The following is a 27543-nucleotide window of genomic DNA, read 5'->3' as shown; positions in this document are numbered from 1 at the left end:
GGGGATCATTTGTGCGCCACTTTCATTTTAATCACCAAACCGTGACCGTGACAGCGGAAACGCGCATCGGTCTGCGCATCTCTGGAATCTTCACTACAGTGTGGACAACCTCCCTGACATCCAGAGACCTCTCCTCCGCAATCCGACGAGGGCTTCTCTGCCGCCTATGGCTGCTCATCGTCGGCATCCCTGAGCCGCTGGCCTCGTCCCCGGACCATTCACCTGCAGCTGTCATCTGAAGGTCTTTGAATCAGGGAGACGTCTCTACGATCATCATTATTTTTTCTTTTCTTTTCTACATCATCATCCTTAAAGAACCCGCTGCTATGCTGGGCCCATCTCTCTAGATCTTTTGATCAATACACACGAGCTCTCATCCCACATCCGTCCGACCGAGACCCTGGTACTCTCATCGAGCCCCGACGATGCATCCTAACGCAGCGATGCTGGCGATGCTCCTTCTGGGGAACTTGGCGGTGCCTTTCGCCTCGGCTCAAAACGGTAAGAGACTGACAGCAGATGTGACCCGCGACATGATTGTAAACACCGCGTTGACTGGAGGGGGGGGGAAGTGACTTGACTTGTGCGAGGACCGCCGAGCGAAATGTTCCCAGAGAGGGTTGTGAGCAGGACTGCGATGAAGCCTCTGCTGAATATTGTAGTTTCACACACAAACTCGACAACAAGGCCGGAGTCAGATTCAAGCAGTGACCACACCGTGCAGCCTTTACGGATCTCTACACTCCGCAGAGAAATCTGACGTGTGTTTGATCTATTGCGAGCACACGAGTAGCCACAACCTACTCGTAGACGTGCCAGGACCAGCTGTCACTTTCAGGACAAGTCAGATATGTGGTCAGGTTTAGTTTTAAGTCGACACTTAGCGTTGTTGCTCTGTGTCTGAGGTATGTATCTTCCTGGGATTAGATCTGAATATGTAAACTACATACAGTAGAAGCCTTCGGGTCGCCTGAGGCTGTCAGTGTGCAGTTTGTTCGTGGAGGGGGGGTTGGGTAGCAGAATGTGCCAGGCAAGACTAACCTGCTCTGGCTGCAGATAAAGTGTTTAGTGAACACCACACACAGGATATAAATGCTGCTATTACCAAGTGCTTGTGTCACCAGTGTTGGATTGAGCTACTACATTTACTACAGCCACATTTCCTGTAATGACATTTTCTCTTGCCCAACTGGTTCAGTGTTCTGTTAGAGCAAAACTGCACACACAATTAATTCTCATTTTCTTAGTGCAATCATCATTTAGTGTTTTTGAGCACCAGATGTTTATTCTTTTGTTGACATTCATTATCAATTTCAAAAGCTGACTGTTTTAAAGTAATCAATGATAATAAAACTAAATATAATTTGGTTTAAATAAAAATGAGCAACATGCTGTTGGGTGTGCCCGGCTGTCCTCTGATACAGCATGTGCCGTTTTCCAATTCTGTTGAATCACGTTTCACCCAGAGGCGCACAGGAATCAGCATATATTCATGACATGAAAGCAGATTATTTCCAATCTTTATTCTTTTTATAATTTTTCATATTCTAAAAGATCCACATCAATGGGTTCCTCAAGCAGCCATGTGTTAAGTATGTAAATTAAACAATATATTTCAGTTTTTGCTCCCTTAAGAAGCTGCTGCACCCACATGTCAAGGCCTCATGTTGACATATCAATGTCACTGACAGGATCTAATCCCCCTTCAGAGTAAAATAAAGCCGAGAATTAGCCTGCCTTGCTCACACTTTTAAAGCTTAATGTCCACCTCTTCTTTGCTAGGGGATAATTGGAAACCCACTATGCAAGGATATTTTGATGGCAGAATGACAAATTTGTGAAAAACCTATGTCCACCACTGTCAAACCCTCTTACGATTTAACATGTGCAAGTATCTGAAAATTGAGAATTCTTAGATTTTTGAGTCTAAACAATTGAATGTAAATAATAACTACACTATTTAATAGGCAACACGTTACACAGAACATGCAGAAAGGAAAGAACATCGTTTAACAAGAAATCACAGATGTAGCCTATGACTTCAGCTTGTGAGGAGTCTATGAAATCTGAAATACTACAGCAGTTATATAACAAAGTATTATTCCTTGAATTCCTCTGTCTTCTTTATTAATTTCTCTAAGGTGCTTGAAGTGTGTGTGCGTGTACTGTCAGGCATTCTGTGATCTTGCTATCTGGAAAATCAAATACCCAATAAGCCCTCTATTGTTTGATTACATCCAAGCAAAGGCATTCCAAGCACTTCCTGTGGTCTTTGCTCAGCATTAGTGCCTGTTCACTGAGGCCCAGATCACACCACAGAAACACACAAGCAAACACAGGCCCATGTATACCACCAGTGTTCAGGGGGAGAAAGACTGGTCAGTAAATCTGACAGGGCTTTATGTAGAGATTCCAAATCCATAGCATACATACAGATTAATTTATTTTTCTAGTAAACAGACCTGGCATTTAATACAGATTTGACCACAGCTGAAATATGCTGCTGTTACTGTTTCACATCCCGTAGACCCAAAAGCCATTTTGCTTCTCTCTCTCACAGTTCAGATTAAGGGTAATCGGTGCATGCCGTCTTACCCTAAATTTTACTGGGATAATACAGAGTTCAGGGAGTGATGGCAGGAGAATAATAATTATAAGTGCTCGAGATGTAGTCACCTTACCTGGGAAGAAAGGGAAAATCTTAAAATTTTTTCCTCATATTTAGAGAATTGTAGGGTTATATACTATAGGTCTCTGTGACAGATATTTGGAGGACTGTAAATAGCATCCCTCCGTTCTGCCCCGTTTCTATTTTTACCACCGAGACGCAGCACAGAGAACTGTGGCTTTAAGGTCCTTTTGTGAAAGTGAATCCATTAACTCTTAATGGACAGCCTCCTTGTGCACAGCTGCACAGCCTTCTAAAGACTGTGAACTCTTGAGGCAGAGGGATGATGTGATCTTTATGCAAAGTAAATACAGGATGTTGAGAAGGTGGCAGCCAGCCTGTGTGTCAGGACATGCAGATCAAGACGAGATAGCATTGAGTCCAGAGCTGATATTATTACGTGTTTCGCGTTTGTTTTCTGATTATAGCAAGTAAGCAAGCAAGCAAGTCAGCAATTACAGGACTGTGCATATAAAACAGCAAAGATTAGATTCATGATGTGGAGAAAGCTACAGTGCCTTGCATAAGTATTCACCCCCCTTGGACTTTTTCCCATTATGTACTGTTACTAACTGGAATTCAAATAGACTTAAATAAACTTTTTCCCGTTTGATCAACAAAACATGCATAGTACTTTGGAGGTGCAAAATAAATTTTATTGTGACACAAACAATAATGAGAACAAAAAAGTTGACATCTGTTGGGTGCATAAGTATTCACCCCCCTGTGTCAATACTTGGTAGAACCCCCTTTCGCTGCAATTACAGCTGCAAGTCTTTTGGGGTATGTCTCTACCAGCTTTGCACATCTAGAGATGGAAAGGTTTGTCCATTCTTCTTGGCAAAAAAGATGAAGCTCAGTCAGATTGGATGGAGACCGTCTGTGAACCGCAATCTTCAAGTCTTGCCATAGATTCTCTATTGGATTGAGGTCTGGGCTTTGACTGGGCCATTTTAAGACATTAACATTCTTTAATCCAAACCATTCCTTTGTAGCTCTGGCTGTATGTTTAGGGTCATTGTCCTGCTGGAAGATGAACCTCCGCCCCAGTCTCAAGTCTTTTGCAGACTGCATCAGATTTTCTTCAAGGATTTCCCTGTATTTGGCTCCATCCATCTTTCCCTCTATTCTGACCAGTTTCCCTGTACCTGCTGAAGAGAAGCATCCCCACAGCATGATGCTACCACCACCATGTTTCACTGTTGGGATGATGTGCTCAGGGTGATGGGCAGTGTTGGGTTTTCGCCACACATAGCGTTTTGCATTGAGGCCAAAAAGTTCAATTTTGGTCTCATCTGACCAGAGCACCTTCTTCCACATGTTTGCTGTGTCTCCCACATGGCTTCTGGCAAACTCCAAACGGGATTTTTTATGGATCCCTTTCAACAATGGCTTTCTTCTTGCCACTCTTCCATAAAGGCCAGATTTGTGGAGTAGACGACTAATAGTTGTCCTGTGGACAGATTCTCCCACCTCAGCTGTGGATCTCTGCAACTCCTCCAGAGTAACCATGGGCCTCCTGGTTGCTTCTCTGATTAATTTTCTCCTTGTCCGACTCTTCAGTTTGGGTGGACGGCCTCCTCTTGGTAGGTTTGCGGTTGTGCCATATTCTTTCCATTTTCTTATGATGGATTTTATGGTGCTCAGAGAGATGTTCAAAGCTCTGGATATTTTTTAAAAACTTAACCCTGCTTCATATTTCTCCACAACTTTATCCCTGACCTGTTTGGTGAGCTCCTTGGTCTTCATGATGCTGTTTGTTCAGTAATGATCTCCAACAAACTCTGAGTCCGTCACAGAACAGGTGTATTTATACTGAGATTAAATTGTAGACAGGTGGACCCTATTTACTAATTATGTGACTTGCAAATGTGACTTGTGAATGCAATTGGTCGCACCAGATCTTTGTTAGGGGTTTCACAGTAAAGGGGGTGAATACATATGCACTCAACACTTTTCAGATTTTTATTTGTAAATAATTGTGAAATCCATGTAATATTTCCCCCCACTTCCAAATGATGCACTATTTTGTGTTGGTCCATTACATAAACTCACGATGAAATAAATTTTAATCTGTGGTTATACCATGACAAAATGTAGAAAAGTCCAAAGGGGGTGAATACTTATTCAAGGCACTGTATGCCCACGTGTATTGCAATATGTACTGCAGGCCCACGCTGCATTTTAAGATAAGCATTCTGCAGTTATTTACCATTCAATCAATAGGCCCACATGATGCAGCAGCTTGTCCATTATCATGTTACTGCCCAGGCTGTGGACAAAGTTACATTCGTGAGTCTGGAAAATATGTTGGAGGCTCTTACCCTGAGTCATGCTTGCCCACTGTGAAAACTGATATGGACTGCACTGATTAGAAGCAGCATCACTCTAGTAGGCCATAAAACCCACCGCAGGTACATACCGATGCACTGCTATAAGGGAGCTATTTGTCAAGAGATAGTTGCTGCTGAACATGTGAGCTCATTATTACCTTTTTAATTTCAACAGCACCTGTATTCATGCAATTAGACAGTTTATAGCTGGGAGTCTAGCCACAGCCCTTTAGTACTGGCTCTTTTGTTTGAGAAACTCAGGTTAGGTGTTCTGCACCAGAGCAGCTCGGAGAAAGAATAGTTAAAGAGGTTTTTTATCTAAACCTACGGCTGTAGCAGACACAAGGTTGCTTTTTCCTCTACAGACTCATGCTAGCTGATATTCAGCATTTAAGCTGACAAATGGTAATTTTTGAAAGTATGTAGGAGATGGGGGAATAGCATTTGTCACCCATGAAAAAAAAAAATATATTAATGGTGGAAGTCATTACCCTGGAGGTGTAGTTTTTTCTAATTTTAGAATGATCTTGGTACAGTATTTCATTGAGGAAAATCAGTGTGCTGTGATGTGTTTTATCTACGTGCATCTCTGGTTCTACATGAAATCATTTGAATTCCCGTTTTGACCTCTGAAAGAGAACTGGGAAGTGTTCTCTGGTTGTGATTAAGGGATGGGATTAGAGCATTTCTACCCAGCACAGGGGTTATTGGGATTTAAATCTCATTAAACTGTTGCCTCTCCTCTATGATCGGAATGACAGACCAGTAAAAAGAAAATGGTTGGCCTAATGTCACCTTTTTTCTGGAGATTGAGATTTGCAAATAACTGCAATATTTTGTCACATTGTGCCACCACAGTGACATCAAACTAAGTACTTCAGTGGTGTGATGAAGTGAGTCAGCCGCTCTGACACAAATGCAGCTGCAAATCACACCCTCAGTATCTTTTAAGTGTAGTTAAATTTCTGATTTGATCAGTATTTCTTTTTTTTTTTGACAAAAAGAGTTTTAGCCATTGTATTTCCTAGTTTTATAAAATGCATTCTTAAATCACTACATTAGCTTCTATGAGCAGAGAATTACCTTCTGGTTTTAATTTATTAATATAGAATTGAGTTATTTTTTATTTTAATTGTGTGGAAGTTGTTTGGTTATTCAGTGGCGAGCAGAGTATGTTTTGGCTTCCAAACAGAAACCATTTTATATTTGGTATCACTGAAATGTTCAATCCGACTGCATCATTTAGCCTCCGGGTTTGATTTTACAACAACAAAGCTTGACAGCGCCATGTTTTTAAACAGCCATCCTCTTTTGTATCAGCAAGAAACAATGTAAACTGCACCGATTAACCAGTACAGTTTTGGTTATATCCTTTGTGAAGCACATTGAGAGTGTAAATAGAAACCACTGGATGTTTGGTAGATAAGTAATATATCAGAAAACTTAAGCAAACCATGAATATGGCCACATTTATTTTTATATAAAGTATTTAGCCAGTGTTATTAGGAAATTATTCCTAATGTAGGGTTTTCTTAAGAAGTCTGCAAAGAAATTTTATATATTGACAACTTACTGACTCACCTTTTTATATCGTTTTGTGGCCCGTGTCAGGGCACGGCAAGTTAGGCCCTTATGACTCATACTAGGTATTTGGTGAGTATAGTATATAGTATAGTTTTACCCGACTACAACACAAAATGAAGAGTGAATCAGCAAAAACAACCACAAAACACCCATGTGGAAATATTGGGCTTTAAAATTTCCCTAAATAATTCACATAGTTACATAGCCTAGTAGTATATTGATTTAATTTGAGTAAATCAACAAAGCTTTACTCAGAAGTAAATATTTCAAAGTAGATTACAATACTAAAGGCAATATAGCAACTTATAGGCCATATGAGTGAAAGATAGAGTCTAAATAATAGATGCAGCTGTTATGTGTGCGTCATACAAATGACCTGCAAAGGCATAGATATCTATCAAGGTACCATGCAGATAAATCTAAGACACCCACAACCTCAAACAGCACATAACCAATTGGCCCTAGGGTGTTTCCTTCTTGCTGCTTTCTCTGTCAGTATTGGCGACTGTGGACAGGAATCCAGGTTGTAGGCAAAAAAAAACGGAGTCACACTCAGGCTGCATGGTGGTGGTGGTGGTTTGTGTGGCGAGCTGTCAGTCCTCAGGGGATCTCGTTTCTCTTCCTACATCAGTGGAGTTTGTAGGCTGTAATGACTGTGACTTCTATACAGCCTGACACAGTACGGCTTGTCACAGAAAACTTCAGGTCATTGTGTGATACTATTATGCACGCCATACAGGAGTAAAGTGAGCCAAGTGAGCCAAGTCACACCCTGAAGGACCTATTCATTTTGTGTTGAATAATTTCTCTTAAACCATCCACTTATACAAACATTTGAAATCCTTGTTTTGAGCAACGCCAAGAGAGAAAAGCCATACTCCTTATTGCGGTGAAGCGCTTATTTGATCCAACTATCATATAATATCATTTTAAGAAAGGCTATATTCAGCAAGAAACCCCACCACAGAAATATCTGCTGAGGTAATATTTTAGTTTCTGTTCATTTTTGTCGCTACAAGCATTTCATTGGTCTTACAAATAATTCTTGGATCATAACATCCACCAACACCCAGCGGCCAATGGGAAGGGTTTGTTTAAACAGAACGTTCCCATGTTAGCTCTGCAAGCATTAACAATTATACACCTATACAGCTAAGCAGCTGCAATACACGTTGGCTGTATAATTTTGTATAACCACAAAAGAGCAAGCAACTCATGATCCAGAACCACATTTAAAGCCAATGGGAGGGTGTAATTGATCCTAAATAATAAATTTTAGGGGGAAAACGGGACTGAAGCCACATCTACATTTCAGCAAGCTCTACACAGCTTTAAAGTGATAGATGATTCAGTGTTCAAGCCCTACTTGTAACCACTGCCGTTCATACTGTTAACATGTAGAGGAATGCTCAAACCAGAGTTATAGTAACGTAAAATTGCTTTTCGACTTAAAAAAAAATATACACAAGATGAAGTTGTGATAACAGCAGTAAATTGATCAGACTGCCGTATTGTTTGATTTTGCTTTCATTTATTGTACATGGACATCAGAAAAATGTTAATATACCCACACAAACACCAAACTAAAGTGAAAATTGTATCAGCCCTTTTTTTTGTTGCATTTTTCATGAACAAAATGATTAGAACCATTCAACCCCCTGCTCATTTGCACAAGGATGTCTGCTCATATTTATTCTACTTTACTTTCTCACCAAGAGGCTGAGATCTGTCCACCATCCGCAGTCCCATTCTTTGTCACTTCTCATCTCCCAGCAAGCATTTCAAATGAATGAGCACCGGCTGGCTGTTAAGTGCTTTGTTTTCACTCCCAGTGTAGGCTCCTTGTTTAAAAAGACACGGAGATTGGGTCTGTTCATTGCCGAGTGTTGTCTTTAATTTGTTCTCTGCTTATTTTTCCTCAGAGCCTCCTTGGGCTAATTTTGAATTAAGTAATCGGTTTCTTTTTCCTGATTAAATTTGTCATCACCTTGGAGGACATTCAGCACTTTCTTTTTTGAGCTCATACTGTGATTAAGAGTTCTATAACGCATCGGAGACAATGCTTATCTGTGCCATGAGCTGAGCCTACTGTCATACCCATAATAATAGGAGAGAATCCCATATGAAATTGTCAAACAGAAAATACTGCTTTAAAAGTGTGGGCGGAAAGGCTTGGATTCATACTCTGGGATTATGTGGTGAGCTTGATGGGCCCAGATGTTTCAAGAGAAAAGAAACAAATGCTAATTACTCTGCATATCTCTAGGCATCGCACAGGGAAACACAAGTTGTAAGCACCCCATATCCACCGACACATCTCCAAACAGTAGAAATTCTCGTCATAATCTCTCCTCCCTATCATCTCATTTATTTTCATATGACTGTGAGTCACGAACTGGTGTTGGGCAACAGACGTGTTACCATGGCACTGCTTGGAATCCATGTATTGTTAAGTATGTGAAATGTTTTGGCTGTACTTTGACAGCCTGTTTGAGAGCAGTGCAGAGAGAATAGTGTTCTAAAGCATTGCAAACATAGTGGATTATAGTATTAAGGAAAATTACTGAAGAAACCATGTAAACGTAGTGAATAGTATTTATATTGACCTATCAATGAAATTTCAAACAAAACTATTTAAATTAATTGAAATTGGTCTCGCTGTTCATTTTGGGAATGAGCTGGAAACTGTAGTCGTTTACACTCCTTCCTTCGACATATCTGTTCATGTGCGTCTAATACCTTGAACAGGGCAGACAGATCTGTGAGGGCCTGGGAGCTGTTTAGACACAATTCAGGGCAAAGTTAAGGCAAGGTTTTTTTCTGATTCATCTAAGCATATGTGGTATACAGCTGACAGACTGCAGGGGCGGCAGAGAATGCTCTCTGTGATCCAGGTGATTTGTCATTAGATAAGGTTCATTAAGGCTTGCAGTGTGTTGTTAGGGTAAGTGCTGATGTGGAACAAGGTCATGTATCAGGCAAAGACATAGCATGGTACACACACAGTTGTGTTGATAATGCTTATGGATCCCATTTCATTATGAATTTGACTATATTTAAGACTTTAAATATAATTCCTGCTTCACGCCGCAGCAGGGTAATCCACTGTGTTAGAAAAATCAAGGCCGGTTCTCCGACTTCTTAAGATTGAGTGGTGCGAAAATGTCAGTTCATTCAGTATTGATGGAGAAGTTGGTTGAACTATCCTTTACATGCAAATTTTTAAAACCTGCTGTTAAAGACCAGCTTATCCAAAGTTAAAGCTGGTTGACCCAATTTCTGGTGTTAACAGCAGGAGCTGATATGGATGAAATGAGATGAGGTTTTATGCATACATATGCACACACAGAAAGTTACACTCTATATTCAGAGGCTTGTGTTTTAAAAAGAGCAGAGTGCAGTTTGTCAATTGGTGACACATTGTTGGCCATAGTTTGTGTTTGTCAGCCCTGTGACAGACTGGAAACAGGTCCTGGATGAACCCTACTTCTTACCCGACATGTGCTGGGAGACACTGCAGTATCACGGGATCCTGAACAGGATAACCGGGTGTAAAAAAGAAAAAAAGGGGAAATTAAACACAGTATTCCATTTACCAAATTTGATGAATTCTGACTCAAATTTCTATGGGTGGTGACTTATAATTTATTTGTAAATATAATTTTGTTGCTTCCGTAATGGAGACATTTTCTTTGCCTCAAGTTTCCAGATTCGGAAATAATCTGGAAACAATCAACAGGCATTAGGTGCAACAATCTGGTGTTGTGTGTCCTAATTGACAAAAATGGCAGTTGCATGTTGTCTCACAATGTATTATAATAGAGAGGAGCATGTTTGATGTAGAGATCAAGCCACGCACAAATGTAATGGAATGATGTGTGAAATGTGTGATGTGTATTAAACAGAGGAAAGGTTTTTCCGAGCACAAGGTCCCAATTACAGACCCCAAAAAGTAATTGGTTGGGGAACAGTCTGTCCTGGCACAACACAGAGAGGATTTATGATTCCATGATCGCCTCACACACATGACAGAGTGACCATCTTAGAGGACAACGACAAGCGCATACCTCTGCCAAGGGTAGCACCCTATCTTGCCATGTTTAAGAAAAAAAAATCCTGGATCTACTAATTTATCTGGATCTGCACCAAAATATAATAGGTTTTCATTTGAGTCATGCCCTGACCTTCCTCAAAATGTGATATAATTTGGGTCAGTAAGTAGTAATCCTGCTTACAGGCAGTCGAACATAAAACACAATAAAAACAGGTTCCTTGGATGAGGTCAAAATAAATTTTAGTCTGATGCTAGATACTAACAACTCTGGTGGATGCAATATGATGCTGGTTGACTGATGTTGCTCACTTTACCCAGGATATATTCCTCTGACAAAACTGAAGGAAAAAAGCTTGACGCAACTGGTTTTGATGAAGTTCATGGTTTTATTTGCAGTGCTATTTTTTCAGATCTGACAAATGTGTGGCAAACTACGTGTGGAAGGGTGGAGGGATTGTTCTACTTGACAAGGCACGCTGAAAACAAAATACTTTAATGTTTGACACAGATTAAAAATGTTGAGAATGTTCATATAGGGTTCCACTTCACTATTAATCGTGATCAAAGTGCTCTAACTAGCACTGAAAGGTACACTTCAAAATCTTTCTTTTTTAAGTATAAAAGCAGAATTTGCTGGTAACGACTTGGGACTGGGTGACTATGACTTTATCTGATAGTTTTATGGCCTTACTGGGCCTGGGAAGCCTGATGTTGACAGGACTGGATTTAAGAAATCCCTTTCCTTTCCCCCCCCCCCCACCTATCAATGATTTGAGGGGCTTTTTTATTTGCCTTTAATCATCCTCTCTTTTCTTTGTATGTTCTAATCATACTTTATTTCCTTCTCCATCCCTTAACCTTTCTACATCTTCTTACGGCTCTAACCCTCTTTTACCCTTTCCTTCCCTGCCATCCTGATACACTTTTCCTCTCCAGCTGGGTTTGTGAAGTCGCCCATGTCTGAGACTAAGCTTACGGGGGACACCTTTGAGCTGTACTGCGACGTGGTCGGAAACCCCACTCCAGAGATCCAGTGGTGGTATGCTGAGATCAACCGAGCCGACTCCTTCAAGCAACTGTGGGACGGAGCCCGCAAACGTCGGGTATCTATCAACACGGCTTACGGCACCAATGGCGTCAGTGTGCTCGGCATCACGCGCCTCACACTGGAGGACTCTGGGACCTATGAGTGCCGGGCCAGCAACGACCCAAGGCGCAATGACCGCCGACAAAACCCTGCCATCACCTGGATCCGCGCCCAGGCAACCATTTCAGTGCTACAGAGTGAGTGGTCTATGTCCCGTAGTACCTAGGGTGGTAAACAAACTATCGATCCCATGTCCCAACCACTCCAACCCGTGAAAACCTGTCAAGAGCCTACCCTTTCTACAGCAGTCACTGGCCAGATACAAATAAAACAAACAACCACGTATTTATCCATAAGCATTTTTTATTTGTTTTTTATCGTAGTAAAAATAGAAGGGGAAAAAAATCCTTATGCCAGTGGTTGCATTTTATGTTGTTTTTTTATAAATATTGAATTGTGTTTCTTAATTAAGTTTGGAAAAAATGTATGTTCCCTAATGAACTCTGTGAACTCCCCATCTCTCCCCAAATCCCTTAGGCATCTTGTTGTAAATGACCGCACACCCAGGAGCTTTACTCGGCCTCTATCTACATTTTTCTCTTTCCTCCCACACAAAACCTTTGTCTCAACTGTCTGTGTCTTTTTACAATATTCAGATCATTATCCATTTCTCTGTATCCTAATTTCACCCATTTCCTATCTATGGATTTGCTTCTGATACCTATCCCTAAACATAATGTTGTGTCTTTTACGTTGTGGGGATTGTTTTATTTACTTCAAAGCGCTGCCTGCTAAATGCAGCCGAAACCTAGTGGTGCTTTGAAGTAATGGTGCTTTTGATTTGGCTTTCTTACTCTGGGCACAGTGTAAATGGGACTGTAAGAAGACACAAGGAGGGATTAGTTTAGGTGTAAAAGATTGATTTCTGCTGTCAATTCTTTCCTGATAAAAGCAAACATTTTCTGTTTTCAAATTTGTGTCTGGTAATCCAATACAGGATGAGACCATGCAGGGGCCTTGAGTTTCTCATTTGTTGTTCAGATGAGACACAGATTTCACCTCTGTAAAATAGTTATTTTTGGACTTGCCTGTGCTATGTGTAACCTTGTGCCTTCTCAGCCATTAAGAGTGTGACTATGAATCAGTAATGACATTATATCCTTTTACTCTCTGCTCTATGAAGACAAACATTCAAACAAACTGAATTTCAACTGGACTCTTCTAATCTGTGCATGCTTCAGTGCTCGGCCCACTGGAGCACAGGGAGATGTGGAATGTTGTTAGTCATAGTGAAGCTCTCTGAGAAGCTTAGAGGAGTCTGATCATGGCTGGCTCTGACAAAACTCTTTACCTCTGCTGGGCACTATTTTGATTAGGTGTGGCAATTTTTACTTCTATAAGAAGTGCAATGGACAGTAGCTATTCACTACATATATTCTGTCATTACTGAGGAGTAAATGTTCTTTGCGTATACATGTAAAATCCATACTGTTACATGTATATAACAGGCTATACATAAATCCCCCTTGAAATGAATGTATAGTTTGTAGCTTGGGAAACATGCCAAAGTCTGATTGTCTTGTTTTGGGCTTCTAATTATTGAAAATTTAGTTTGTGAATGTGAATAATTCCAGGTCAATATACTCCCAATCAGTAAATATATATGCAGTATCTGAAGCCCATTACAAAGCTTTATCATTACTTTTGTATTTGGCATTTGAGCAAATTCAATAAATCTTGAATTTTCTAAAATGAATGAATAAAAAGCATGCATGCATGGACAACATGTTCTGAGGAACACCTTTCAAACATGTGCAACATGTACTTAAAATTATACTTTACCCAAAATCTTTTGAGTATGAAACTAGACATTCTTCAAGAAATATTTTCAGAAATAATACCCCTCATGTTTAAAGCTACAGCCAGCAGCAGGTTAGCTTAGCTTATCATACATTAGCTTGTACAAATGTAAAAATTAGAACACCATATTTTTAGATTGAAGTGACATATGAAATTTATACAAAAAACAATCTTTAAAAAATACAACTTGTGATTTTATAGGGGGTTATGTGCCAAATAGTTTGTTGGCTGGTATACTTGTAATGCTAATCTTATCCCACAGGCTACTGATGGCAGCTTCATATGTAGTATAGAGGATATAAAAAAGGTTTATCCTAAAATGTAACTTTACAAAGAAGAGGAGCTGTCATCAGCTTTAATTTAAATGCCAGTAACAAGTGATTTAAATTCAAAAGTTTTTATTCCAGTATCAAAATGTCTGTAGAGGAATCTATCAACGTCTCCATAATTTTCAATTTCTAAACAAAAATGTGGTAAACGGGTGAGTAATTTTGTTCAATACATTCAAAAATTTTACAAGATTAACAACAGAAATAAGTTTTGATGTCAGACAACTGAAGATAGCATGCTAACCACCAAGCCCGAGCCTGTCCCGTCTCGTAATATAATATTGTACCTCAAGAGGCAGTAGTGAGTCCCTGTTGTGTCCTCCCACCAGTTTGCCCTCAGTCCAACATGAGAGGATGAAGAAGTTGCAGCTGTGTAAAGGTTTTAAGCCTGTGCTGAGGTTTTCTCCATTAAAGAAAAAAAAAATCTTTACCATTGGAATTTATCACGCCACACGATTCATGCACAGCTGGTTTCTTTGTGGAAAATATGAGCATAAAGTCTTCAGCGTGTTTCATACTCGAATACAGATTTTTCATTTAGTATCCCTTCTACTAATTGCATGGATCTCAGTGGATTTTGAGTACAGATATACTATACACTCATAAACCAAAGAGCTAATCTGTTTTAAAGTGACTGCTCTTTCAACGATCGTATTGGTATGTCAAGTGTTCTCATATTTGTACTGGAAATTACAAATGTGTGGGACAAATCAGACATACAAATTCATTGAAAATTGCATATCCTTACTAAGAATGGATGGTACAAACCATTTAGATGTTCAGGAAACTGTTTTCTCTGTGCCAGCTGAGTTACTGGCCCCTCTCACTGGAGTGCACCTCTTGTAATGTAATGACCAACAAATTCACAATTTGAGGCCTGCCTTGCCTCTTACGATGACATAATGCCTCATAAATATAGATCTTGCCGAGTTGGTCACGATGTCTCAGCTACTTTGTTTAATAAAATTTGAAAAACATAAAATATAAAGTTGAATAAAATAATTGTACTTTAATAAACTACCAGATGAGGTAGAGAAGAAAATATATTTGTACTGATAACGCAGTAATTATAAAGAGTATCATTATGTAATAAATGTCAGTCAATTGGATACAATAATCAAGCAGAAAGAGGAAATCAAGGTTCACTACATCTTGACTGATTTAAAACAGTATTTAATATTTACTTACATTCTGATATGGTGTTGTATTATCCAGCAGCTACCACATTTTAAGATGTCACACTGTGTCCTACAAACAACCTTCAGGTTAAATTGCCTGTGGACCACTGTGCCGTGTTTGATAAATGTTAATTTATGTACCTCATGTTGTGTGTGTACGCATGTCTCAAAGATACTATTAATAGTACATGTGGTTCTGCTTAGTGAGACCGATGTAAAGGGGGAGGGAGAGATTTCCCTTCAGCTATAGAGTCTACAGAATAGCAAGATGAGGGTGGCATGAATGCTAATAGACGTCACATGCCAGTCTCAGCAGCCCTTCTTTCCCCTCTCCTACTTTTTTTTCTTGCTAGTGGCATTGCAGCAGCAGCCAGTAGTAGGATTATGATGCCTCTCTCCTCTGCTCCTCCCCTCGAGGGCTCCGTCGTTGCCATGGTTGGCCCGCCCTGGAAGAGGAGGAGGGGCAGGGCAGAGGGGGCTTTCTGCTCACTACTGAAGGCAGAGCAAAGGGCGCCTCGCTCTCAGATGACACCTCCCGTTTCCCCGAATGCCCTTGAAAGATGGACCCTGGTATTGTTTAGTCACCAGTGTGCTTAGTATTTTAGAGGCTGGAGTATTTCAAGCAGGCGTACAGCACCAATGTAAAATGTCAGAGGACTGTTCAGTGATGACATTGATTTGCAAGCTCAGAAAAGGCTCTATTACAATGATACATAAAATTACTGCAGTTATCAGCTACACAGTATCTTCTGTCAGATATCGTCATAGCATCTGCGTGACTGTATTGCTCGGAAATAAAAGTGTGAGAAAGGTCTTATCAAATAAATTGTATTGAAATTACTGGAGGTCATTCGACACACTCTCAAGATAAATGCTTGACAAGGCATTTCCAGCCATTTAATTTACTTATTATGCTTTTTTTTATTTGGTCTGTGCACTTCTGTCTTCACCTCATAGATACCCTCCTACACAGATTGTATAAAAAAAGCATTCAGCCTACAGCTACCACAGTACGGGAGGAAGAGTTAAAACAGCGTTGAGCCCCAATTCTGTGATAAGGCTTTTGACTGTGTCTGTCTTCCAGAACCAAAGATCGATGCCTCTGATCAGATCATCCTGTCAGCGGACACCTCAGGCAAACCCGTTACCCTGCAGTGTAACCTCACCACTGCCCACACCCCTCACAAGGAAAGCTTCTGGATGAAGAATGGACGGGAGATCACCAATACACGGACAGATCAAATGAACACATCGCACAGGTGACATATCTTGGGAGAAGTCAATGTGGATTGCTCTCAGCAATGGAACAGAGAAACATTTCTCTGTTCTAGTGTTAAGAACTAGACTTGCTGTGACAGTTACCTGATTGGCATCAAGTTTGAAATGGGATTGTTGTTTAGATCCACAGAAAGAGTAACTCAGGTATGTTTTTCTTCTCGGCTAACCAACCTCTGATAGTTGCTTGTAAATGGGTCAAACTACAGGACTGCAGACATTCTCTGCTGTATAATAAGTAGTGTGTGTGTTTTGTGCATTTTCCAGACATCGAAGATACAACAACTCATTAAAAGCTAGATTGTTTGTACAACTAGCTTTAAGGCATTACTAAGGCAGTTCATAAACACATTTTAATACATTTTTAAAGGGAAATCTTCTGCTGGAGTTGTCTTTTCATCAGGAAAACACATTGACTTGAGAATTCTTATAGCACCTGAATCTTGTAGCTAATAGTTTGCTATTGATGGCTATAAAAATGTCAAAGTGGGAAATTAGACAACTTAAGGTTAAAAGTAACTTTAATTACATTAGGTTGCTAGGTTTTTTAACAAGCTACTACAAAATATTAGGGTATAGAAATTTAGACTAGAGAGTAGATACCCAACCTGAACCCATTGTAACTTGTTGGCACCATACAATTTTTTTTTAAATGATATTAAGGTTTGGGTCTGGTCTGTCGTGTGTTGGCTGAGTTGATGTTTTACACTGCAAATGTCTGTATTTGCACAAAACATGCCACTAGGGACACAGTAACTTAGTGCAGCGTACATTAAATGCATCATGCTTGGGTCGGATGCAACCCACTGTCTTAAACCCAATGATGAGCTTTACCTTTGCATCTAAGTAGAACAACTCAAGTAATGCCTAAAGTACCAACTAGTTGTTATTTCCCACTGTCACACAGTATAACCACTGGAGCACAAAGCTACTGTCGCCTCTGTAGACTCACCACAGACTCTCCCCACCCACAAGATAAGACCAATTGGTCACTTCCTTGTCACATTACATCAGTGATACTCTGGAGATTACAGCTAAAATGCCTGTGGTGCCTTCCCTGCAAAACTCAAGAGCTGCCGTTTCGTAATATAACAACGTAATGTCAACATTTTGTCTTCCATAGACTTGTTGGCCCCTTAAGCGTTCACTGCTGTAGTGGCAAGTAATTACTAGAGTCAAACTGAAATCAGTTGACTTTATTTACTTGACTACTTGCAATGTGAGTGACTGGTAAATGGAAATAATGGAATAAAAGTTGGTGTGCTGTGTTTTGTTGCAGAATCATTAAACCACGAGCGGACGTTTCCGGGGAATACATGTGTGTGTTCACATTTGACATGGCACCTAATGCAAATGCAACAATCGAAGTAAAAGGTAAGAATCCTCTAACAGCTGAACCTTTGTGATACAAATGACACGAATCTCACTTAAAAAATGTTTTTCACTATTAGGAAATTCTGGAGAAAAAGCCCTGGCCCTAATTTTAGCTCAACACATGATGACATGATAATGTTGTCTGTGGTTTTCTGCTGAGAGAATGCCAAATAAAGGTGTCCTAGAAAGGTTACCCACCTCTCAAGCTGTGCGGAGGGAGATGTCGTTGACAAAGACGTTTGCATCCGTCTAACACAGTGGCGATGACAGGGAGCAATCCTGAGGCTGTTGTCACACTGAGCTTTCACTGAGAGGACAGCGTAGCAAAATGGACAGGCACTGCTCATGCTCACCAAAACATGCAAACACTCGGTTCAATAGGAGGCACTCTTCTAAGCAGTTAAACACTTTAACAAATTAATCTAGGGGTTAAAAGTCCATACGTTTCTTTTTTATTTATAGGAGCTTATAATGGTGAAACAAGAAATAGTTAAGTACAGTTCTTGCTATAGCTAGAAAAGCTAATAAAAGAACTACTGTGTTGGTTTCATTCAAGCTGACAGCAAAGCCATCAACTTGAGTAAGGAATCTTCTCTGAGAAAGGGCAAGTGAATGCCTGTTCAAGAGAAGCTTGGCTGTGTGTAGCGCTTAAGCCAATTTGCTGTGGCATGGCTATGGTGCATACTGAGCATGTCCTGCCTCTTATTCTGCGGCTGTCTTATAGCGCTGCCTGATTGCGTAACATGGGTGATGAACGCGTGTGTTCTGCTTTTACGGGACCGTGGGATGACGGTCCTCATCACCATTCAAACTGAAGTGTCCTAACCATCACTGGACTGCAGGCCAGTGATTGTTGAGGCTTGCCATCTGTCCCCTGGAGAAAAAGTCAGTGTTTTAACTAAACTGATGATGCACCACTCTGCCCTTAAAATAGCTGCGCATTCTACGTCAAAACATTTTTACAGGAATGTTTGACAGTTAGAGCATAGAAGGATCTAAACAAAGCATTTTCTTCATGCTAAATGCTCCTGTGATTTTCTAGAGGTGTGCGGGATCTTTTGTGACCCAGGTAGCAAGACCACTGTTATGCTAGCCAGTTTTGCACTGCGCTTCTGGCAGCAGTTCACTGAGATCCCTCGCCTACAGTGTCCTTGGCACACTCATCCTTGCAGGACTCAGCTCAGAGGCAACAGATGGAGGGCTCTGTGATGTTGTAGGATTAAGGCTCTGAATCCTGTCCCAGCCATCTCGGTGGCGGGAGAGGAGTTTATTGTCTGTGATACTAAGCTTTCCACAGATACATATTTGGTACCTGATATTTGTCTAAATGTTTAGCACATTGGTTGAAGAAAATGTTTGAGCATGCATACAAATACCTTCTCAGTAGAGTGCAGAAATAAATTAGACGCTCAAAGTATAACGATTTTTACACAAATTCTCAAAGGCACTTCAACATAAAATGTGGAAAGCATCTAATTAAGGATAATGACTAAGGATTTGATTTAATGGCTCTTTGAAATCCAATGTCATCTTACTCTACTACTTTCTATTCTTTGTGACGGACTTGACCTTGTGTATCCTCAAACGTCCCTCTCACATTCATATTTCACTTTAGCACTGTCTAGCGCACAGATTTAATAATGACAATAATCAGTCATGAGCGTGAAATAAAGGATCCTGCCTGTGTAAGAGCCACTCCGAGGGCTGTCTCTGTGCTGTCACTCACTGACATAATACAGTTAAGATAAGGCACAAATGAGCTTGGCCACTCCCCTGCTCAGGGAGCATGTGTGCACCATAATTAGAGTGGGGTAATGTCACCAAAGAGCTCAGACCCCTCCTGCTCCATTATCCAAGCAAAACTGAAAAATGCTCATTCCAGGATTCTCCCTTATCCTGCTTAATTGCATGGAAGGAATTATTGTCATTTTGAGGATTATTAGAAAAGCAGGAACAGTTATCTTCCTGATGCTGCGTGTCATTAAATGGAGTCTGCGTCTCTTTGTTGAGAAAGACTCAGTTTGACTTGGCATCTGTTGCAGTGCTTTATGACATTTGTTTGAATTAATTTAATTCCCTAACCTTTGTGTTGCTTTTTTTTATCATTGGTTCATTCATTAATAAGAGGCAGTTTACAGCAATTTTCTTTGGCTGAAACCCCCTTTTGTTTAATTCACTGTGGAATTAATTTGAATGGGAACATCTGGAGGCTCTTGTATCATACTGATCCCCCTCTTCCATGACCTCATTATGCATTGTAGTGAAATGCTCCAACCCATTCCAGAGTCTTTTTCCCGTTTGCAAAGGCTGGATTTAATGGAAATGCTCAAATCTAATACTAAACACAGAAAACATATTTTTTTTATCAAATGTCATTTTGCAAGCGTTACACAACATCCCATACGGATTTGACGGCAAGCCTTTGTCAATAGACTAATCAGAGCTTTAGTTACTGACAAAGTAATTTGTCCAGCGTTTTTTAATAAATGAACTACAAATGCAAGTGCAGTAATAGACGCACATGTACCTCAGTATATGAGATAAATACCTCTGTGTTAGTGTTTTGGCCTCTTATGAAAGAATAATTGTATCTATCCCAAGCAGAAGATTGTAGAGTCAAGTGGAAATGAGGACAGGAAATGTAGGAAATGTGTAAAAACACAAATTCAGTAAAGCTGTGTCAGACACTCCAATGATGCAATGACATGACTTAAAAGTAAACGATTAAATGCTTTGTACATGATTAATACAATTATCCGAAAAAGGCCTGCTAAGCTTCTTCTTTACTGCAACAGCTTGAAGTTATGACACTGAGCTGCTTCAGTGAATCTGCCCCACTGTAGAGACTCTTAATTACACTCCTCTCCCTTGCATAGACGCCTGAATAACACCAATTATTACCATAGCCAGAACAGCCAATCATGCTTCCCTTATTCATGCCATCTGGTAAGAGTTTAATCTTTCCTCTGAATGGCTTACCTCTGCCAACACAGCTAATTATCAATTTTATTTATTTATTTAACCTCTACAGCGAAACCTGATATCACCGGCCACAAGAGGAGTGAAAATAAAAACGAGGGGGAAAATGCAACAATGTACTGTAAGTCGGTTGGTTACCCACATCCCACCTGGACATGGCGTAAAGTGGACGGAACATCCTACATGGTATATGTATATATACACACACACTTTATGTCTATTTAATATATATGGAGAGATTATTAACTTGGAGGAATGCTCATTGTTTTGTAGGAAATTGACAACTCTACTGGACGCTTCTTCATCTACAACAGAGACAACTACACAGAGCTCTACATACTAAACCTGGACATAGAAACAGATCCTGGAATATATGAATGCAATGCCACCAACGTGATAGGAAACACAGCTGAGACCACTATTCTGCGTGTGCGCAGCCATCTTGCACCGCTTTGGCCTTTCCTGGGAGTGCTAGCAGAGATTATAATCCTAGTTGTCATCATTGTTGTGTACGAGAAACGCAAGAGGCCAGACGACATCATCATCGAGGGTAAGAAATCTTTCCTGTTACTATGAAGGTTGATATCACATTATTCATGTTCATATTACAAAACAGCAATTCAAAACTTTGTCATGGTGTGTTTCTCTGGTGTCTGATCTTTGTTGTATTAAAAGGGACACATTTGATTTGTCCTGTAAATATGACTCTGACACTTGGTTTTAATGTTGATAAATCCATTAGATAAGAAGTATCAGATAAGAAATATAGTGATTACAGTTACAATTTCAACTCCCTTTTCAAGAGTCCAGTTGCAAGTATCAGATCGGACATCTACAGGCTTGTTTACAGAAGCAAGTAAACTCTTCAACCATCAGGTTGCATCAGCTCTCTGAGGAGATATGTAGTAACGATCAAAAGGACTCTTCTCCTTGTCTAATGTGGCAAACAGTACACACAGCAAACCTTTGCAAGAGTTGGCTGTTAGTTTGTGTTTCTGTGCTGTACTAAGGGCAATGTTAACCACACATCTGTGTTCCATGTTAAGGGGGAATAACTGTGGGGATCAGTCTGATGAAGCTACAAAACATATCACACCCAGTTTACTACTTAATTGGTCACTATTCTTTTCCCCTCCCCCCTTCTTTCCAAATGGCCACATAATCTAAATGGGTGGTAAGTGAGAGATCCTGCATGGTTTCAGAGATTGTTCTTTCAGTCAATTTCTGTTTGTATGACCCTACACTCCATCCAGAGACATTACAATCTTAGCCTTTACTGAAAAGTCATAAAATCTTGTGATAGTAAAAGCTCAATTGGAATTTGAACATAACATCAAATATATAATTATTTTAGCAAACTTAATGTGATAGCCATACTTAATGTTGTGAAAGAAAGAGAGGGAAAGGTCAAACCAGGTCCAAACCATGCTTATGGGCGCAGTAGGTACAGTAGGTCATCTACTTTATGGTTACCCAAAATGACAGCAAATATACAACTGACGAACATTATAATGCTAATATTCAGTTACATATATTAAAATCCAAATCAACCAACATGATTTGATTCAGTTTCACAATTATCTAGGTAACTACTAGTTTATTGATATAGTTTTTTAAACAAAATGTTAGAACTCTCAAATTATATGTGAGATTAAAATCCTAGATGTACCTAGTAAAACAAGTAGATGACAGGAATAGAGATTGATATTTGTGCATAGACGTGGTCACTGGCACTTACTTACTACTTTGCTCAAACAATAATAGTACTATGTTCTTTTCATGATCACTTTAACATGGCCGTGGCACCATGGTTGAAATAGTTTCCTGTGCTCCTGCATTGCAGGACACTGACAAACGTAAACATACAAAACACTGTTTGATACACTCTTTGCTCATTCTGATAACTCCCATATTGTATACAAGACGCATAGTAAACATATCCAAGCACTCAATGTTACTGCCTCACACAAACTGGGGTTATTGTCACCTTTTGGTCTGTAGGCTGATGGGTAGACCCAACCAGTCTAGCAATATTACAGCATTTAACCAACAGTATCACTTTTTTATATACTAATACTCCTGAGAATGTCTAATGTTACAAATACTTCAATGTCTGCAACTTAGGATGACCCTCAGTTTTTAATTGTAATGCACAGAATAACAATGCACTCTATTCAGGCCAGTAGAGTTGTGGTATCACAGAGCAACTAGAACCTTCAAAGGCTCCTACTCTTGTGGTCAATTGGTGTCACACCCAAGCATCTGCTACTTCGGACTAAACATTATGCATTCGATATAAAACCCACATCTAACGTGGATAAAGAAATGCAAAGTAAACACAGGAATGAAAAAGACATATGATAGATAATCAATACTTTGTTGATTTTGTTAAGCATTCAGCAATTTGAACATTTAGTTAAAATCAATTTAGTTTAGTCAAATCTAGCTCAATATATATATGCTCAGTTTTTCCGTCTCACAAACAAAGTGGGCTGTGCTTCAGGGGAAGAGAAGACTGTGACGAGATGAAAATGTCCTGAACGCCAAAAGGCATCTCTAGTCACCCAAGGTTCAGTCTGACCTCTACCACTGTGTCTTTGCTTTTTACTTCATTTTGGAATGAAACATGAACACGACACAAAATGCAAAACCACAACAGTCACCCCATTAATATGAATCTCTCCAGCTAACAGTTGCAAAAAAAAAATCTAGTACAGAGTAAACAAATAGAGCTACAGGCAACAACCAGCTCTTTCTTTCCTCTTTTTCTCATTTCCCTCCTCTTTACTCTCCACATACTTCAGTTGAACTTCAATCAATCAGAAATGGTTAGGATTGCTGGCTAAACATGTATTAATAATTTAACATGGTCCAAAAGAGTGTTTACTGGCACTTCACAGTCCACATAATAACCATATAATGAGTATAAAGTTGCCACTTAACTGTATCAACATATTTACACATTTTTCAATTTTATTTTTAATAAACAGTAGAAATCAGTTTCTTATAGAAACCTGAAAACATTTCTTTAAGCTATTAATTACTAACCACTAATTAATGTCAGATTTATTTCTTTACCAAACAAAGACACTGGTGGTTAACCACATTCACAATATAGTCTTTATCATTTATGTTTATCTATTATATATAATGGCATATATAATGTGTAACTCCTAAATTAACGTTGGTAAAAATGTATTACATGCCCTGCATATGTTGCATTATTTTTTGTGACCCAGTAGTGATAATTAGAAAAACAAAAGCTTTACTATAATGCTTACTCAAATTACATGCACACGCACACACGCACACACACACACACACACACACACACACACACACACACACACACACACACACACACACACACACACACACACACACACACACACACACACACACACACACACACACACACCAGACACACACACACACACACACACACACACACACACACACACACACACACACACACACACACACAAGCCACCCTGCTTGAGTAAGCTCTTTGCATGGCCAGTCGTTTGGTTTCATCTACCGGAAAAATGAAGCGATTAAGGTGGATTATATTCGCCATGTTTATGCCATTCAAATCAGGAACGAGGACTCCCTGCTCACGAGGCACAGCTTCTCGAAAATCTCCTTTTAGCATCCCATATTCCCGGAGGTTTTGGCCGTCTGCATGCATCATGAACTGTGGTCTGTTGATTGCTTAGCTAAGTTTGAACACTTTTATACTCTGCAGCCAAAGGGCTCTGAGGCAGAGGCTGACATTTCTATCCTGTGTTTCAAAACCGCATGCTAAAATTACAGATTTCACCACGTGATGATTTTGCTGAATAACAGCTCACTCTGTGTTAGAAGACAAAATGTAGGCAAAAAATGTCCACCCACACACTGTATTTAAAGTTACATAAAAAACTACAGTGATTATTTTTAATCAGCTATCAATATTACACAGTAAAACAAACATCTGTTATTTAATCACTGCTTGCAAAGCCTTTTACAGTAAAGAAAGCTTTCTGGTTTTATATATGAGTTGTGAAAATGGTGGGATATGCCAACAGATGTTCCTCCTCCAAATGATCACAGCCTCATGTTTTTGTCTGACAATAAAATTGCAATAATCTGCTCCATATTAACGCCATGGAATGCTGCCCATTCTGCTTATCTCAGACGTTTGAATGCATGGAAAATATCTATGTGACTGGTTACTTTCCTGCTGACACATTTCCATCTGAATGCCAAACACCAACCACCTTTTCAACCCCCAACGCTTCCGATCTTCGAACTAACTTGTCACTCAGTGCAACCACTCACTATTATACACCATTTCTCCTCCCTGCAGTCTCTCCTCTTATTGTGGCAGCGTACTGTACATTATGTATTGCACTGTTTTATGGCAAGAAAGACACTTTTACCATTGTCTCACTACGAAAAATGGGGATTCTCATTAATGTTTCACTAATTTGAAAGACATTTGGCATTGAATAAAAACATCAATCACTGTGCTTTTAATTTATACAGCCTCTAGATGCTGAGATGCCATATAGTGGGTCCTTTGTCTGATATGAACTGAAACCCCATTAGATCAGATGGCATGTGAGGTTAACTTAACAAGGCTTGGCGATATAGCTGTGGCTGTTTATGAGGTCACAACACAATTGTTTCTTTCATTAAAGCCTGTCTACTACAAATATGTCACTGCTGACCTTTTTCCCAAGCATGTATTTTAATATCGATGCACACCGCAGTTTTCAAAATCCTTGTCTAATACAAGAAGCTTTTAATCCTGAATCATGTGTTTGCTTCCTTGTTTCCCTTCTGAGTCTGTTTGTCAGACACATAGCTTGTGCATACAAAAGATGTTCAGCAGCTGACTCCTGTGTCTCTGATGCCACCGCACAACTCCGCCACAGCAGTTTTCTATTATTTCTGTGCTTTCAGCATCATTATCACTCATAAATATTGTTCACTTGTTTGAAGGATTTGGGAACCTCTCTCTGACAAATTTCAGTTTTCTGATCATTAGTGAAATTACAGTAAACTAAAATCTGCCTGGGAAAAGGGAAAACTGTCTGCATTGCAAAGTTAATTTTATTAACAGTAAAATGCATTGAAATATGAAGTACAAGTATTTTTCACTACCTGTCATATTTGACTCGTGTTGTTTTTGTCCCAATTCTACCCTCATGACATAGACGATGAACCAGTAGCACCAATGTAAGTAAATACATATTTTTACACCTGTACTTACAATTCATACTCTGTAGCTAGCTACTGTAATGTGAATTGCTATTACTCTTATGTCACTAAATCATAACTGCTTCTGCCCTAGGAAAACCAATTCAACAAACAACCACAAGGACAAAAATATTCGCCAGCGGAATACAAAATAAGCAATTTACTCAAGTAAGACACTGTTGTTGAGGGTTGATGCTAAATATGGAACCCACTGTGAGAATTTGTTGGAGGTAAAACTTTCTCTTGATTTTCTCTTCACAGGTGAGATGGCTAAAAACTGTGTTATTGTGACAAGATGAAGGTGTCAGCGGTGGAAAGATCTCCAGGCAGTTTCGAATATAAGCATATCTTGTCTCTTTTTATGAGAAACAATATCAGCATAACACTGGCAACAAAAAGAACATAACGGCTGTCTTAAGCATGCCTTATTCAGTCTGACGTGGAGATTTCAGGTCTGACGAATAATGACTAAAACCACCTCAAAGGTGTACACATTTTTAATGTGCTGTTGATGTCTCCTTTATTGATTTCATCATGTCCTCGATTGAGGTGATCCTTTTGTATTACATATCATGTACAATGCATGCAAGATTATTACGCAATAGGATACTCAGAATAGACATTTTCTGTTGTTATCCCCCTCGTGTGGCTTTTTTTGCATCCAAAATGACCTATGTTTTTTATGAAGTCAATATATATATATAGATATAAATATATCTATATATGTGTGTGTGTGGAGATATATATATATATATATATATATATACATATATATATATGAGAGTTATTCTTAAAGATTTGTACAGCATATCATGGTCAGTTAACTATGTTTGATTTTGTGACAATAAGTCCACTTTTAACCGAACTTTTATTGTGAAGCAAGGGCTTCATTGACTGGCAGTATTTAAATTTATTTATTCAATTGAGAGTGGTTACAGAAGATGACTACTGTGTGTTTAAATATCTAAAATAAAACATGTATTACTTTTATTTTCTTTCCAAAGTAACTTAGGTGTCTTGTATATGTTGATGTATGAGTGTTCAAATAATAGGAAATATGTAAAATAATATTTTTTTTGATATTCCCCAAATTCATGAATTGATTTTTATTTTCTATTTTTTCTCTTTAACTGTATAGCATGGCTATAATCCTATGCAATATGTATTCTTAAATAGATATATGGAGGGAGGTTTGTTTTACTCAGTGAAGCTTTAATATTGTGGGATCACTTGGAAGCTGGCATAGCAAAATTCACTGCTGTAGCTGCATGACTCCTGTTTCAATACAATGTATCCATGTGTGTGGCGGTGGGAATGGACCGGCGTTAGGGTGGCGTCAGAGGGACCAGAGTGTATAGCCACAATCAAACATGAGTGAGACCAATATTTTCTTTTCTGAATAAAAAGTTTAAAAAATGAATCCAGATGTTTTTTTGGCTTTGCTAATTCTTCTCTATCTAACTAACTAACTAACTAACTAGCTAACTAACTAACTAACTAACTAATTTCTTCTCTTTGAGCCATTATACTAATATGTAACAACAATGGCAGAAAAAAACACTCAACCACCAGGTGCGG

The 27543-nt window shown here is 39.3% G+C and overlaps 1 protein-coding gene across 2 annotated transcripts; it reads left to right on the top strand.

The window, feature by feature from the left end:
• nptnb (neuroplastin b) lies at positions 1 to 27385 on the top strand. 2 transcript variants are annotated; one of them, XM_053423621.1, is made up of 9 exons: positions 1 to 501; positions 11576 to 11923; positions 16178 to 16352; positions 17648 to 17742; positions 20774 to 20907; positions 20995 to 21271; positions 25923 to 25944; positions 26060 to 26133; positions 26227 to 27385. In XM_053423621.1, the coding sequence occupies exons 1-8, from the start codon at positions 426 to 428 to the stop codon at positions 26118 to 26120; spliced, it is 1188 nt and encodes a 395-aa protein (XP_053279596.1). In that variant the 5' UTR covers positions 1 to 425; the 3' UTR covers positions 26121 to 26133; positions 26227 to 27385. The 2 variants fall into 2 exon arrangements, with proteins under 2 accessions (XP_053279596.1, XP_053279604.1); XM_053423629.1 differs by lacking the exon at positions 11576 to 11923 and having other exon boundaries at positions 14 to 501.
• The last annotated feature ends 158 nt before the right edge of the window (positions 27386 to 27543 follow it).

Source organism: Pleuronectes platessa, chromosome 1 (genome assembly GCF_947347685.1).
Source record: "Pleuronectes platessa chromosome 1, fPlePla1.1, whole genome shotgun sequence".
In the NCBI taxonomy this organism is placed as follows: domain Eukaryota; kingdom Metazoa; phylum Chordata; class Actinopteri; order Pleuronectiformes; family Pleuronectidae; genus Pleuronectes; species Pleuronectes platessa.
Note: the sequence above shows the minus strand (reverse complement) of the source record. Positions and strands in the feature narration are given on the sequence as shown.